Source organism: Colletotrichum siamense (genome assembly GCF_013390195.1).
Source record: "Colletotrichum siamense strain Cg363 chromosome Unknown KSG_Cg363_contig04, whole genome shotgun sequence".
Lineage (NCBI taxonomy): Eukaryota > Fungi > Ascomycota > Sordariomycetes > Glomerellales > Glomerellaceae > Colletotrichum > Colletotrichum siamense.
The window spans coordinates 5304260-5319059 of NW_023501017.1; the positions used below are offsets into that span (position 1 = coordinate 5304260).

Below are 14800 nucleotides of genomic sequence, written 5' to 3' on the forward strand. Positions count from 1 at the left end.
TTTGATGGGCGTGAACGCGTATGCTTATTGCACACATTCATATTGACTTTGAGCGCCAATTTTGTATGACAGGAATCTCAGGCGGAGGAGTGCAAGGCGGGGCATTTTGGGGTTGAAACTATCACCAGTCGACGGCCACGTGGACTGTTCAGCCTCGATACGCGCCCAGGATGAGGGATACGGCTCGTTATCACCGTAAACGAAAATCCCTCTCGTGAGTTTTCTTTTCTTTTCAAGCTTTGGTCTCAAATGTCAAGCCTTTACACGATTACGAGCGGCTCGCATCACTCAGATTGTCCTTGGCCAAATCCAACACCCTCGACACACAGCAGACTTTCAAACAGCCTCAAGAAGTCCAAGACAAACTTTCGCTTGATGAAATCTAGAGGGAAAAAAGTCACAGAGTGATCCTTACCCCTACTGTGAAACTCGTACAGTGAGACTTCCTCGACATAGCCGCGGTGTATTCTGGAAGAAAACTCCAAGACTAGAATTCGTTCATCGGAACGTAGTAATCTTCCCAAACGTGTCCGCCATCCCCCAAATCCCAGCCCTCAACCCGCTCAACTGCACAATCTGCGAGTGATCCACGAACAGATTCACATCAACCCCAAACTCCCTCACGTACCAGTTAAACACCGCCGGGTCCGCCGCCTCGAACATGACCTTCTCCATCGGCAGGTCGCGCAGGATTTTCTGAATCACGTCCGTCCGCCACGACGTGACGTTCTCGGTGATGCCCTCGCTCTCGATCATGATGCGCTCGACGCCCATGTCGATGAAGCGCTTGCCGAGGTCGACGACCTTGGACGGGTCGGACTGGCTGCCCATGCTCTCGAGGCCGGCGGATGAAGTGTCGCCGCCGGCGCCGAACTGGATCCCGATCTCGGGCTTGGGGGTGAGGTTGAAGGACTGCACGCGCTCGACTAGGCGCAGCCAGTCGGAGGGCGGGAGGGAGAGGAAGCCCGTGGAGAGCTCGATGACGTCGAAGCCGAGGCGTTTGCAGGTTTCGAGGTAGCGGTCGACGGCGGTTAGGGGGGCGGATTGGGTTAGGACGTGCTCGATCCAACCGCCCTGACGGTTTTGTAAGGTCGAGTTGCCTTGTTTGTGTCCGGCTAGGGGAAGAAGGAGGGGGGGGTGGGATGGTTCGCACCGTGGAGACGTAGACGTCGTGGTGGTGGGCGAGATCGATTAGTTCCTTGAGTTTGTCCTCTGGGAATAGGGAGAAGGAGCCGCCGGCGAATTTGAGGCCATCTACATAGTGACCCATCCTGGGAGTGAGTGTGAGATACTTGCAGGAATGTCATGAGGTGATTCGAGGTTGTACTCACGTCTCGAGAACATCTTCAAGGTGCCGCTTGCCCATGACCGAGTAGTAAGGACCTCGGATCTCCGTCACCGACTTGGTGCGAGGTTTGGGGTCCCGCGGGTTGTGCCTGATGAAGCCGTAGCCGTTGTCATCTTCGAGCATGACCTTTGGTCGCGCGGGGGCTGTGGAGGCTGCCGGGGTCGATGCCATGAAAGACCGGGTAAGCGGGGTGGAGTTCGCTGATGCCGTGCGGAGGGCGGATGCGGCCGGACGGAGGGCCGATCGGCTGGCTAGTCGGGATGCAACGCCGGAGGCCATGATTGACAGTCGGGACTATGGGTTATTTCAATAATATGCTTGCTTTTGAATATTCTGGTGTTTCAATTATAGATAACGGACTTGTTTTTGTCTGTTCAGTCATCTTGCGAATGCTGTCTTAAGTAACTGTCTTCTCGGGGGCACGTAGATCTGAGGTCGACATGACATCACATTCTTGCAGTTAATGTGTCACATGAGAACCACATATTCTCGAAGACCGTTCGGTGACCGAGATGATATACGTAAGTGATCGAGGTGATGGTGCGAGCCCGAAGGATTTCTTGACATAAGCTACATCAAGAACCTGCCAGTGACCTGATCCATGGCGTCACAAATATGAACCTTCTTTCCGCCAGCTTGCATGGTGTGAATTGCCTCCAGAAGCAATCTGATCTTCTTGATGTAAACGCCCCAAGGTTCTGCCTCTCGCAACGTTTTGATGACCCAGTCACGGTGTATGGGGTCCGTGGTAGACAAGCCGGCTAAGAACATCGAGGAAGGCAGGATGGACGGCGGCGAGTTGGCTCGCGATGGGTCGTGTTGGATCCTGAGTTGATGCCGGAGGATGTTGGATATTGATTGATTTACGTCAAAGATTGGCATCGGCTACACCACGTGAGAACGGACTCATCCAGAGTAACATAGGAATTGACTTACGTAGACTTGTGAGAGGTATAAAATGGCCGAGTGCAGAGCCGATGAAATTATGTGATAGTTATACTCGGCTGTACCAAGAACCTCATTCGTTGTGATGCCCGAGGCTTGGGTTCCCGTCGACTGAAGCATACCACGTTCGCAGCGCTCAAGCTCCCTCCGAATATCCTCGTAGAGTAATTTGATCTCCGCAGTTCTTACAGGCGCGCTACTGGCAAACTCTGCCTCTAGCTGATCGTGAAGTCTAGCGTCAATTTCACCGATTCTGTAGCGGAGAATATCTGCTCGAAGTAGACTATAAGACGGAGTAGAGACGACGGAGGTGTTAGAAGCGAAAAGGAACGACAAAGCAGGTATTCTTTCGAGAGCTCTTACAAGCTTACCACGTCCCAATCGAAAGCATGTACCGCGCGCGTCTAGCAGAGCGAGACGAAGGACTATTCGTCTGACTAGACTATTCGGGTCAGCTAGCGCCCTTTCGCATTCTTTGGTCGATACGATCTCGACGACCTCCGTCATGAGATCGAGGAGAGCGTCGAGACTGCTACCCATGACATGAAGCTGTTTGATCCGGATGAAGAGGGCCGAGAGAAGACTGGCAATCTCTTTCGTGTGAGTCTCTCTGTATTGACAAGAGGTTTCCTCGGCCAGCTGGTTGAATCTGATAGCTCCATCGCAATAAGTCGGGTCATTGATTGAGAGGTGGGAGGCCGAGAAGGCGAGTATAGCGTAGAGAAGAGGTGGAATTTTCAGCGACTGCGTGAACGCCGAGACGAACAGATTGCTAGACTCTTTTGCGCGGTCGTCTACTTTGGAGTAGCCCTTGATGACCTCTAAGTAATGTTGGATTAAGTGGCGGTTGTCGTCGTTGATGACGTCCGACACCTCGCCGTGGCTCTGAACAGAGGGCTCAGCAAGAAGAGCGCCGGGCTTGTCCCCCGCAGACTGCCAAACAGCAGCGGAGTCGACACCCGTGAAATCTGCCAAACCCGCAAAAGCTGGGAAAGGGAAGAAGTCATCGAAGCTCTCGCCTGCAAGATCGAAACCGAAACAATCGGCCTCGAAGCTGAGGTCCAACCCAAGAGTGGTGGAATGACTGTTCGGAGTGCTAAGAGACTGACGAGATACACGGTCAACGTCTTCTGAAGGTTGGTCTCGCGTCATCGTCGATGTCAGTTGTCTGAACACGGGTGTATTGTTCTCGTTGTTCGCTTCCGTTACACCTGGCGAGGGATCAACTGAGGACAAAGGTCCGTTCTCTGCGGTCCGCGATTTCTGCCGACGTTGATCAATCGTCCGCCTTCGTTTTGGTGGTGGATTTAAATTATCGTCATTTTCTGGGGCACGCCAATGACATTGAAACCCCAGCCTTTCGCAATTGGAGCATGTCGAAGGCTTATCTGCTTCTGTGTATAATGTTGAACCTCCGCCCTTAGTACAGCGAATTCTGCGTGTCTTGCACGTGTAACATGCTACGCTGGTGTCAGCTAATGTCGTGGACTTGTCTTTCAAGAGAACCTACCGGCGTGTGGGCTTTTCCTCACGATGGTCATTGTTGTGTAGTGAAACCGACAAGTCACTAGCTATGAAAGAGAACAACTATCATGTTTTTTTACGGCCCATAGTCCTCAAGATATAGATGCAACGGTGTTTTGTGGCATTGGTCAACTTGTTTCTCCTATGTCGCTTGTTATCGGCTGTCAAAAGGAGAATCAAGTGTGACTGGCAATCAGGGAGCGAACACGGCCGGGATTGATAACTCCATGACCCCTGCCGCCGCATGCGCTATGCCTCTTATGCCTGTATGTGGCTAATCAGCGGGGTCATCCTTGGTGATACGTCTGCGAGTAGCCGGTCCTCATGACACTCGGGGAGTCTATAATCTATCTAGAAAGTTTTGATGGACAACCGACTGTAAATCGGACTGCCAACGGTTCGTTGTTCGTTTTTCTTGCTACTTTGACTTCGATTGAGATTCGTAAGTGCGTCATCATCTCTACCACGGCGTGTGCTGTGCTTTGCTGAGCAAGCAGACAATCTCAATGAGTAGTGATTACTATGAACAGATAATGTATTACGTGTAACCAGGCGAATATCTAAATAATATCGAGAGAACAACGACATTTGGGGAAGTGGTAGGCGCAACGAGAGGAATCATCGTAAGGGCGCGGCAGAAGATGGTGGCAAAGGGCTTATAATAGGACTAACAACGGTCGAATCCTCCTTCAGTACAGATAGCAAAGATCGGGGAACCCATCGTGTAACATCACACGGCATCATGAATTGAATAATTGATTACCGGTACTCCCAACCCACTTCCCCTGTGCCACTCCAACTGCTCTAAGTCCGTCTTATCCGCAAAATTAGGCCTTGATGTAGGCAAGATACTGGAGTTCTGTTCTTCAGTACATTTCTGACGCCGTGAGTTTTCACGTCTGTACCAGAAAGTCTGGCAGATCGACACTAAAATCATAACAGCGCAGCAAACTACTAAGTCCTTCAGATGAGCGTGAGTCGACGAAAAGCGCAGGCCACTTACTCAACATTCCGCAAGCCATATTGTATGCCGGGGCCTCGCTCTCCAAAAAGAATTCTATCGCTGCATCAGCTGGTCAGTATTCTTCTTTTTCAACCTTCAATGCTTATGCACGAGGTCCTGCGATCAGACCAGCAGCCTAACCCGCAAACACAACTGCCGATGCAGTCGCCTTCCTTGTATTGGATGCGTAGGTTGATGTTATGAGACCCGCGTTGAGTGCAAACGACGTGCTGTGTCATCATTTGGGTTGAGCTGAGCGTCATCTTCGAAGCACGGGTCAGACTTACGTATAAGTGACATAGCATGGTCGAGGCCTTCCTAGAAGCCGTTGTAGAAACCTGGGCAACACTATGTCATTTTTTGATTGTCCAATTCGGTGTCGCGCACCATGATGTGCTTCCGACTGTTATTTGTCTCCGGTTCCTGCTGGTGCCCTAGTTCTAGTCCTGTTTATTTCTCCTTCTACGTTGCTGATCTGGTGTGCTTCGCAGCTCCATTATTGGCAACCGTTGGGCTATTTCAGCAGCTTTTGAATTAGATTCGGAATATCAGACTATTCTTTCGCCAAGTCCTGGCGGTACACATCTCGACATTTAAACACTTTGCGTACGTGGCCGCGTTCCTGGCCTTGTTGAGCCTATTGACCACGCAGACATGCTCAGTATCTTCAGCGCTCCTCTCGGGATCCACGCGCCATTTGAGTCAAGAACCCAGTTCCCGCTTTTGAAGTATCATGTCACTGTTAGATGGGTACAGCAATGTAGTCAACATATCATCAGCCTTGCCAACTTAATCGAACTCTCCCTGCAGCCACGGCCACGCCTGCTGACTTCGGGTGGGAATATTGCGATAGATGACTCGAAATTCTCTCTTGTTCGAGCGGCGAGATTGAAAGTCCAGCGTGTCTTTTCTCGGTCATTCCCCATGTTGCTATTGGCTCCTGAGAAGTCACTCTATGAAAGTATAGAACCAAAAGACGGTTGATGATTACCTTTAGTCAGGTAGCAAGCCTTTTTGTCATACACTGCGAAGAAGTTTGATTTTTTGTGTCCCAAAGAAATCGCCGAGTGAATAAACATCTTGCAGGCACCACATCTCTCTCGAACTTGCATTCATTTTTCCTGGAGTCAAGGGGAAAAACATTTCTGACCTTCCTGCGTGAAAACTGAAATGAGCCTTTTCTGCATGATTTACCAAGTTTCGAAGCGCAGAAGTCAGTCGACTACGGCTCAACAGGGACTGCCTCTATCATTGGCATTCGTCGAATTATGCATCACTTGCACTACGAGGTGCAAATCGGGTGAAGCCTAGGTAACACCAGCAGGCTTGAGGCTTGAAGTATCTGAAACTGATATTTGTGTCACTAGAACCATATTCATCAATGTCTTCTCATACTCTCTAGCAGACAAACCATACAACTTCCAGAGAGTTTTACTCATATTTTCGGATCTACCAGTGCATTGACGTCCGACGGTAAGATCGCCGCGGATGATAACTGCGCCAATTGCGCGATTCCGCAAGGTACCGTTCCCCGTTTGGTACACACTTGACGCATGCCTGCTTCATCGTCGATATCTTTGGGGCTGAGTACTTCTGCGTGCACCAGAAGCAGACTGATGTTTCTGGAAAAGACCAACACATTTTGTTTCTCAGTCCAACGCACGATTGTATAACGTTTTGTCTCCGGAATACGTTAAAGCTATATTTGAAGGGAACTTCGGGCCCTTTGTGGCAACGCCCCAAGCCCTTGCGAGGGTCCTTGGAGGGCTTGACCGACCTTACGGTCCCTTTTGTTGATTCGGCGGACGGCCTTTTCGTCGGCCTTTGCGTCGCACTTTTCGAAGAGGGCATGCGAACGCGCGGTGTGTAATACAACATGAAATGTGGAGTTGGCCCTGTAAGCGGTCAGAATACAAATGGGACACAGGCTCTCTTAGCCGTCTCACAAGCTTAACTTACATGCAGGGCTGCGTAGACTTGCTGCAATACGTGTTCTCTGCACGAAACGTTTGATCTTCTCTTCTGTTACCGGTTGATTTCTGACAACAAAAGCTGTTTCTTTGCCATCCAAATCCCGTCGCCGCTTCTGGATCTGCAGAATCTTTCTCATCTCGTCTCTTTTCACCTTCTTTTCAATATGCCACTTTCCTAATTGACGCTTATACTGTCTTTGACTGCATGCGGATGTGAGTTTCATCGACATCTATCTGATTAAAGGGAGAGTGTTGACTTACGTAGCGACGAAGCCATACTCGCCCTCCATGATACTCATCAACTCAGACAACTTCTTGCCCTCTATCGAGTAGAGATATTCGATTGTGTCACGCCTGTCATCCCAATCGCTGGCTGATAGTGGTCGCTTCTTTGTTATGTGGGGTATTGGCATAGCCTGGGTTTGAGCGACCGTAAATCCCTGTTGTGACATATTGGCGTTGGCAGCAGTATTGTGAGATCCTAAATGGTTGTCGAGTAGACCTTGCCACTCCGGTAAACTCTGGGCTGCGGTTTCCTGTGGCGTGAAACGACCCACATAGTCCTGCTGGAGCGAGATCTGATGGCCGAAGTCAAAGTCATTTATATTCGTTTGCGCCCCGATGAAGGACATGTCAGGCGTGAAGGAGGTGGGTATTTGTGATGCGGCAGTGCTAAAATCGGTGTTGTCACAGTTGAGCCCTTCCTGCCAAGTGTTGTAGAGGCCTGAAAGCAAGACATTGTTGTGGAATTCGTCGAGTTCGAGGTCGAATATCGGGTCAGTGATGTCATTGGGAGACATGGTGGCCGTGAAGAAACACAGAAGCAGCGCAACAACATTCCTATCTCGCAGTCCGGGATGTGAGCTCTATTTATCACGGCTCTCTTGGTTCCTCAGGTTGAGGATATCGACAAGCAAAAGTCTCCTGCATAGCTTGCCAAGGGCCTCCTGCATGGCTTCAAGGGTGCCAAAAGTCTCCCGCAGCTATGCAGGGGACTTTTGGGGCTGGACGGGAATCTCTGCGACCTGATTGGACCAGGAAGCCAACAGGTGCCGAACGGATACATCGCACCTTAATTCTCGATTTTCCGCGATTTAGGTGAGACTGAAATTTGATTGAAGCACGCATTCAGAACAACAGAATACTTATCTTTAGCGCTGCCGTTGAAGGACTTCTAAAGTTGTGAGCTGTGTTCGGTTGCATCATCGGGGTTCGGGATACAGAACACAAGTGAGAAGCAAGCTTTGATTCGCCGAGAACGCATTCCAGAACATCGATCAAGAAATTCATATGAGCGAGCACCGTAATCTTCTCCATCGCGCAAAGGGGCTGCGTCGCGGCACACATACTTGGCGAGACTTGCCGCGTCTGAGTGGATAGACGTCAGAGTATGCGACGATTCATTGAGCCGCAAAAGTCTGAAAGCGTGCGACCTGTGTATCGTTGACTGCATCTCAGCAGGATCGCGTAGCTGGACACAGCCCCATCACTGGATTGCTAGCTTCCAATAGTAGCTGCAGCTGCAGAGAATCCGCCATAGAGGTGGTCACGTCAAGATACAAACATTGCGAGACCAGTGATAACGTTCCTCGAGAGGTGATTGAGCACGTTGGTTTCTAAGTTTGGTCGTTTACTACACTGTTTTTGGAAACAGAATTAACCAAGGCAATTTCATTAATCCCATAAAAACCCGCCGTCCCGCCTCCACAGACCAGCTGGATCATATCGCTTCTGCACATCCCGCAAGAACTTTTGATTCTCCGGGCCGTAACTTGCCTGCACAGGCTGATTCAGCAGTGCATAGTTCATGTACCTTGGGTTCGTCCGATAGAAGTCTGCGTTCTTGACGGCTGCAGATCCAGTGACAGCATTCGAACTGAGCACGCCGGGGGCAAAGGTCGTCGCCATTGAATCACCCTCCGTGCTCATTTCTTCGACGAACCCGAACATCTTCGCGTCGTTTTTCGCCTCTCCCCATGCGAGTGAGTAGTCGATCCACGCAGTGTCGCCAGCGTCTGGCTCGAGACCCATAACATTTTTGACGCCCGTCACATTCTCGCCCGCGCTCATCACGCGGGCAGGAACTGGGACAAGTGCCATGGAGAAAAGCAGACCTACGTCCCCGGCTGCCGTGGCGTTGGCTTTGTCCCGGAAATTCTGCCAGTGCTTGAGGTATAGGTTGCCCCCATGCGGCGCCTCAAGGTTCGGGAATGTATGACCACCGATCAGCCAGCGCTTGAGAGGCAGATTTCCATTGTTGTTTGATTCAATGAGGGCTGAATAACTCTGAGCGGCGGTGCTGTCTGCCATGGGCTTGGCTGCGTAGAAAGGGGCGAAGGGACTGGCATCCCCAGTAGGTGGAGAGGGGCCGTTGTAAAAGACGTACACGTTGAGGAAGGACAACTGTGGATTGGCGCCGCCTCCCATGCTGAGGTAGATGTGTGAATTGGGGTCGTACTTCGCGCTGAAGGTCTGCGTAGCGTTGAAAACCTCTTCGGCTTTGTCGATGGAGAAAGACAGAATGCCGCCCCATATCTGCGGCTCGAGAGGATAGGTCTTGAGAGTAAAGCGTGTCACGATGCCAAACTGATTACCGCCGCCCTTGAGTGCGCGAAAAAGGTCAGGCTCTGACGTTTGATTGACGTTGGCGATAGTTCCGTCGGCAAGGACAACCTCGTAGTTGAGGACGTTGTCGCATGCGAATCCGTGTAACCCGCTGAAGTAGCTGAGACCGCCTCCGACGAGGAGGCCGCCAACACCGATTGCTGAGAACCGGCCCCCTATAACTGTCACCTTCTCGGCTTCCAATGCTTTGTACACATCCACCCAACGCGCACCGGTTCCCACGACAGCATGGCCTTTGTCGGCCACATTTTGGGTCCCATTGATCAAGTCAAGCGAGATGAGGACGCCTCCATCGGTGTTTGACCAACCCGGCGATGAGCCATGGCCTCCGCTCTTGATGGCTAGTCGGACATCTTTGCCGGAGGAAGACAGTATCTTGACGATGGATGCCACCTGCTGTGCGTCTTTGGGACGAGTGATGCAAATCGGGCTCAGACTGCCGGCGGTTTGGCTCCAGTAGTTATCTTTGATAGCTTGGTATCCGGTGGTGTTCGGCGCTAGGAACGCCTCGGCTGGCAACGTCGCAGCAAGAGCTGAACAAACCTCATCAGCGGTCGAGGAGGCAACGCCTTCTACTGCGAGCAGGACTGACATTATGAAGCCTAACAGTAATGTGTGGCGCATTTGTTGGGCCAGGCTGCTCCACATCATCCCACAGATTGACTTTGGGCAAACAATGATGTGAGGTCCAAATGAAGCGAAGAAGAAGCAGAGAATCAGAACAGTGCTGAGCGGCGAATCCCCCGCATTTTAAACATCTCCCACCGGGTTGCACGCGCACAAGAGTTGAGCTAAGGTGACCCGAGTGGCTCGGTCTAGCAATCAAACTCAATTCAACTACCGCAAGGGCTGATCCGTAGACTCCGGTGCTTTCGTAGGCCGAGCAACCCGACCGGTTCGCATCTTCTCGAGTTTTGGCTTCCGAGGCCGACGAATACAAATGATTATTCGCAAGCAGTCTTGGTTCCGAATCACTTCAAGCAAGCACGTTGGGTGGATACTGGATTGTTGTCTGTTCGAGGTGTCTCGTAAGATATCGAGTAATGCTTAGTACGATTGGGTGTGATGAACTCATGGATATTTCGTGCGCTATTTTTATTGGACGCAGGTGCTAGAGTCATTCATTTCTGATTAAAAGCGCATGTATTTATGAAAGCCTGCGTGAAATGGTACGTTCATGCATATCCCACCGGCTGCTTTGCGCTACTTTACGCCAATGTGACGCTACGTCGGCAATTGAGACACTTCAACCGACAACTCAGAGACTTTTCACAACAAATGAATAAAAAATTGACAATAACTTAATGACTTAGTGACTACTTCGGGTTTCGAATGTGAATCAGCCCTACCTCAGTGGGAAGTCAAAGGAGCGCTTTCGTCCGCGAGCCTATTCTTAGTGGAACTGTTGAATAATATATAGTAGTATTTTGCTATTGAACATAGGAAACCAGTCTATCAAAGAAACCCGCAAGAGATGAAACAAAACTAGAGCCTCTATATCATACAAAACATGCCAAGAAAATCTAAACTTCCAGCTTGACACCAGTAAGCTTCAAGCTGAGCTCCCATAGCTTATCCTCTCCCTCCTCATCAAAAGCATGGGGCCCATATCCGTGATCAGCCATTGACATTGCAGTCTCAGCGGCTGCTGGACCACCCAGAGCGACGTCAAACAAATACTTCCCGCCCTTGCCCTCCCAGACGTCAGCAATCGCAGCCCAAGTAGGCGTCGCGGCGCCCTGCTCCGGCGTCTTAATGCCAGCTGCGACCGCCGGGTCTGACTGCCAAGTCTCAGCCTGCGCAGGGTCGATGTGCACGTGGAGAGGAGTCGTGCAGATTCCAGGCTGTACGCTCACGGAGTGCACTCCGCGGGGACCGTAGACGCGGTCGATGTAGTTGGACATCCAGATGTTGCCAGTCTTCGACTGACCGTATGCGAGCCAAGGGTTATACTCGCCCTTGGTGAAGTTGTAGTCGTCAAATCTGATGGGAGAGAATCGGTGGCCTGAGGAGGTGATGGCTACGACGCGGGAGTTGAACTCAGGTGTGCTGCTGTTGATGAGGATCGGGAGAAGCAATGTGGTAAAGGTGAAGTGGGCCAGATGGTTGACGCCGAATTGTTCGTCGAAGCCATCCTTGGTCTTGGTTGGCTCAGGGACTGCCATGATGCCTGCGGAAAGAATTAGCATTTCTCAACGGCAATAGTGACTTTCAGTGGTGGAACCTACCAGCGTTGTTGATAAGCACGTTGAGCTTCGTTGATCTGTCCAAGAAAGCCTGCGCGGCCTTCTTGACAGAGTCGAGGGAGCTCAAGTCCATGTCAATGACCTCGAACTTTCCGTTACCCTTGGAAGACTTGGTGATGTCTTCAACGACACCCTTGGCCTTTGCGGAGTCTCGAGCGGTAATGTAGACGTCGGCCCCGGCAGTGTGAAGCGCTCGGGCGGTCTCAAGACCGAGTCCGGAAGTGCCTCCGGTAATGAGGACGACTCGACCCGTCCATTCGTTGCCGAGCTTGCTATCCTCAATGACTTGAAGCGCGGTGGGGCGGGCATCTCCAGGGCCCTTGGGGTTGGCGAAGAGATCAGCGTAGGGGTGGAAGGCGTCCATTTCAAAGATTTATGATGCGACTCTTGATATAAGATTTGATCAATTGCTTTATAGCGACTTGAGACCTGTGATTGCTGGGGAGTTTGCGGGTATGAATGTGTGAAGAGTGTGATGATGATCTGTTTTTCAAGACACGATGCAGAGAATTCAGACTTCTTTTATATCTTTGAGATTCCCTTTTCCCTCCCTTAACTCCATTCGAATTTTGAAACAACTGCATGTCATGTATGCTGAATTTTCCGTATTCTGCATCCCCAATTGCCCGCTCATGGGTATCGTCGATACTACGTCGCCGCGATGCCCTCACAATTTCCGCCCAAAAATGCGGGGAAAGCGGCTTTTCTCAAGCCAAAGGCGTACTGAAATGTCCGCCCAGGAGCTTCCAATTGTCCGCTCCAACTTTCTTGGATAGGGCAATCGACAGGGCTTAGCGGAACGAGCCTGGGAGGCGTCGCTAGTCCCGATCCTTCGAGGGACTTTTGAGCTTATGTCCGATTCAGGCACCACCGAATGCGCTTTTCAGCAGCAGGCAACACGGAAATAGTGGAGGAAACACAGCGGCTTTGAGGTTGCGCCGATAAAGATGCCACACGTGGTTGGCGGCCCGGCGACGGCCGCTTTTTCTGCATGTCAGACTGAGGTTTCGCAAAGCTCGCTCTCTCATTATCCCGCATTCGCTGTGGCCGTTTGACGTGAAGCGGAAGAGTTTGCCCGATGCTCGTCTCATTTATCTCATAAGCGGTGCCAAAAGCATGAGCGGACATAGCAGCGGACCTCGCACCACACCTTCACTTCACTCCAATCCCTAAGCCCAGGAGGGCAAGCCGTACTGCCTGCCCGTGAAATTTTCTTTTCCCCCTGTCGCAACTATGTCATCTTCCCTTTCCGAGACAAATGTCCACTCGGATGGCCCTACGGAACGGGCACCTCAATCATGCCGTCAATGCAGGTAAGTCTTCACAAGGCTGCTAGATGAGCCATCCACGGACGCCTAACGTTTATGTCTGCTCAGGCGCCTCAAGAGGAAGTGCCCGAAAGATCTTCCCTCCTGTGCTCTAGTATGTCTTTGAAGTGGTTCATCAGCTATTGTCGATGCTGATGATACTTTCTTAAAGTGCGTTCGGCTCGGAAAGAAGTGCCAGTACCCAGCCGGCCGCAAGGCCTATGGCTCGCCACAGGAAGATTTGGAAGATATGCAGTTCACATCAATGTCAACACCAACCTCGGCGTCTGAAGTTTCAACATTTGTAGCTCCATCTGCTTCCAACTTTCCGACTGCATTCTTCCTCGATGCAGACTTGTTCCAGCCGATCTCTCACGACGCCTTGCGCTGCACATCGGAAGTGCCCCCGTACATCTCCGAGCTTCTTGGTCCCAACATGATGGCTATCTGTGAAGCGTACTCCGGCTCTGTTGACCTCTGGTTTCCATTCGTCAGTAGAAAGAAGGTGAGGCAAGACCTAGAAGCAGGTGTCTCGGCGGAATTGGCCCTACTCCTGCTCTGCATGAAACTTGTATCGGGATCTACCCCAGCTGATAATATGCATCAATCCGCTGCTGAATTAGCTATCTATCAAGCTGCTCGGAGATTTGCAAATGCGTTGGAAGTCATCATTCCCACATCTATGCGTCTTTTCCAGTCTCTCGTGCTCATAGCTCTCTACGAGATTGGCCACGGCATATGTCCCACCGCCTACCTTACGATTAGTCTTGCTGCACGGCTCGGCCTTTTGAGAGGGGTGCATGATCGTAACAATGCCACGCAACTCTTCCAGATTCCTCCAACTTGGACTCACTGGGAAGAGGAGCGAAGGACATGGTGGGCAACTTCCATATTAGAGCGGTATGTTTATCGGACAAATTCAGAGCCCTGGAATTTTCGCAGAGCAGAGACAAACAGTCATAGACAACTAACTCGTGATAGTTACATGAACCTTGGCCCCACAGGATTTCCTCTTGCTACCCCCGAGCCTGTTCAAGGCGAATTACTGCCTATATCGGACACGGAATGGTTCCGCGGGTCAATAGGAACAAGCCAACCGCTTTACACGACAGGCTTCTCAACCGACTCGGAGATCGGTCCTTTTGCGCGAACTTGTCAGGCTTCCCATATACTAGGTCGAGTGCTTGCGCATAGAAACTCTCGAAAAGACTCCGTGATTCAGAAGGAAACTCTGGATCAGGCACTCCAGCTGGAGGCAACGCTGGGCGCTCTCGATTCTCACCTTTTTCAGTCAACGGACGGCGGATCGGCAATTGTCGACCTAGCTCTTTGTACAGTCGCACGGCTGACTTTGTATCATGGCTATGCATGCATCCAACCCGGCGCCAGAGGGGAGAGACTACCGGAGGAAAGCGACATGCAAAATGCCTCGATAAGAGGGTTGAAGCAAATCATTTCAACACGCGGCCCAATGATCGCCACCTTTGTCATTCAGCAGGCGGCAATTGACATCAACAGTCTGAGCCCACTTGTGATCCAAGTGCTTTACGACATTGCCACTGAGTGCCAGTGGTTTGTCCGCGAGGGCGATGTTGCCGATGGCGCAGACACGACTCTGCAATTGGCTATGGAAGCTTTGATACTGCTTTCGCAGCGGTGGACGGTAGCAGGTGCGTATCGCTTTCGTCAAAAGTCACATTCGCGTAGCTGACAGCCAAAAGTTCAATGTCTCCATCTCTTAAATAGTTCGAGCGGACATTAATGCGATCTACTATGCCAAGACGGCCAAGAAATGCCATCAGCCTTTGTTTTGCTTCTTTTCACGTCAA

At 51.1% G+C, this 14800-nt stretch overlaps 5 protein-coding genes across 5 annotated transcripts; 1 reads left to right on the forward strand and 4 right to left on the reverse strand.

Moving 5' to 3' along the window:
- Positions 1-563: 563 nt before the first annotated feature.
- HSA32 (Protein HEAT-STRESS-ASSOCIATED 32) lies at positions 564-1627 on the reverse strand (the record flags this gene model as incomplete). The annotated part of the gene is made up of 4 exons (XM_036639187.1): positions 564-567; positions 629-1074; positions 1154-1271; positions 1332-1627. The coding sequence occupies 4 exons, from the start codon at positions 1625-1627 to the stop codon at positions 564-566; spliced, it is 864 nt and encodes a 287-aa protein (XP_036495753.1).
- Positions 1628-1918: 291 nt separating this feature from the next.
- Positions 1919-3445, reverse strand: CGCS363_v007339 (uncharacterized protein; the record flags this gene model as incomplete). The annotated part of the gene is made up of 4 exons (XM_036639188.1): positions 1919-2233; positions 2285-2576; positions 2665-2735; positions 2780-3445. 4 exons carry the CDS (start codon positions 3443-3445, stop codon positions 1919-1921), a joined length of 1344 nt encoding a protein of 447 aa, XP_036495752.1.
- Positions 3446-8467: 5022 nt separating this feature from the next.
- CGCS363_v007340 (putative FAD-linked oxidoreductase) lies at positions 8468-10012 on the reverse strand (the record flags this gene model as incomplete). Its single annotated transcript, XM_036639189.1, has 1 exon — positions 8468-10012. The coding sequence occupies one exon, from the start codon at positions 10010-10012 to the stop codon at positions 8468-8470; it is 1545 nt and encodes a 514-aa protein (XP_036496494.1).
- Positions 10013-10941: 929 nt separating this feature from the next.
- CGCS363_v007341 (Short-chain dehydrogenase TIC 32) lies at positions 10942-12028 on the reverse strand (the record flags this gene model as incomplete). Its single annotated transcript, XM_036639190.1, has 2 exons — positions 10942-11588; positions 11647-12028. 2 exons carry the CDS (start codon positions 12026-12028, stop codon positions 10942-10944), a joined length of 1029 nt encoding a protein of 342 aa, XP_036496495.1.
- Positions 12029-12897: 869 nt separating this feature from the next.
- On the forward strand, positions 12898-14713 carry CGCS363_v007342 (Transcription factor BOA15; the record flags this gene model as incomplete). Its single annotated transcript, XM_036639191.1, has 5 exons — positions 12898-12977; positions 13041-13086; positions 13144-13871; positions 13953-14634; positions 14693-14713. 5 exons carry the CDS (start codon positions 12898-12900, stop codon positions 14711-14713), a joined length of 1557 nt encoding a protein of 518 aa, XP_036496496.1.
- Positions 14714-14800: the final 87 nt, after the last annotated feature.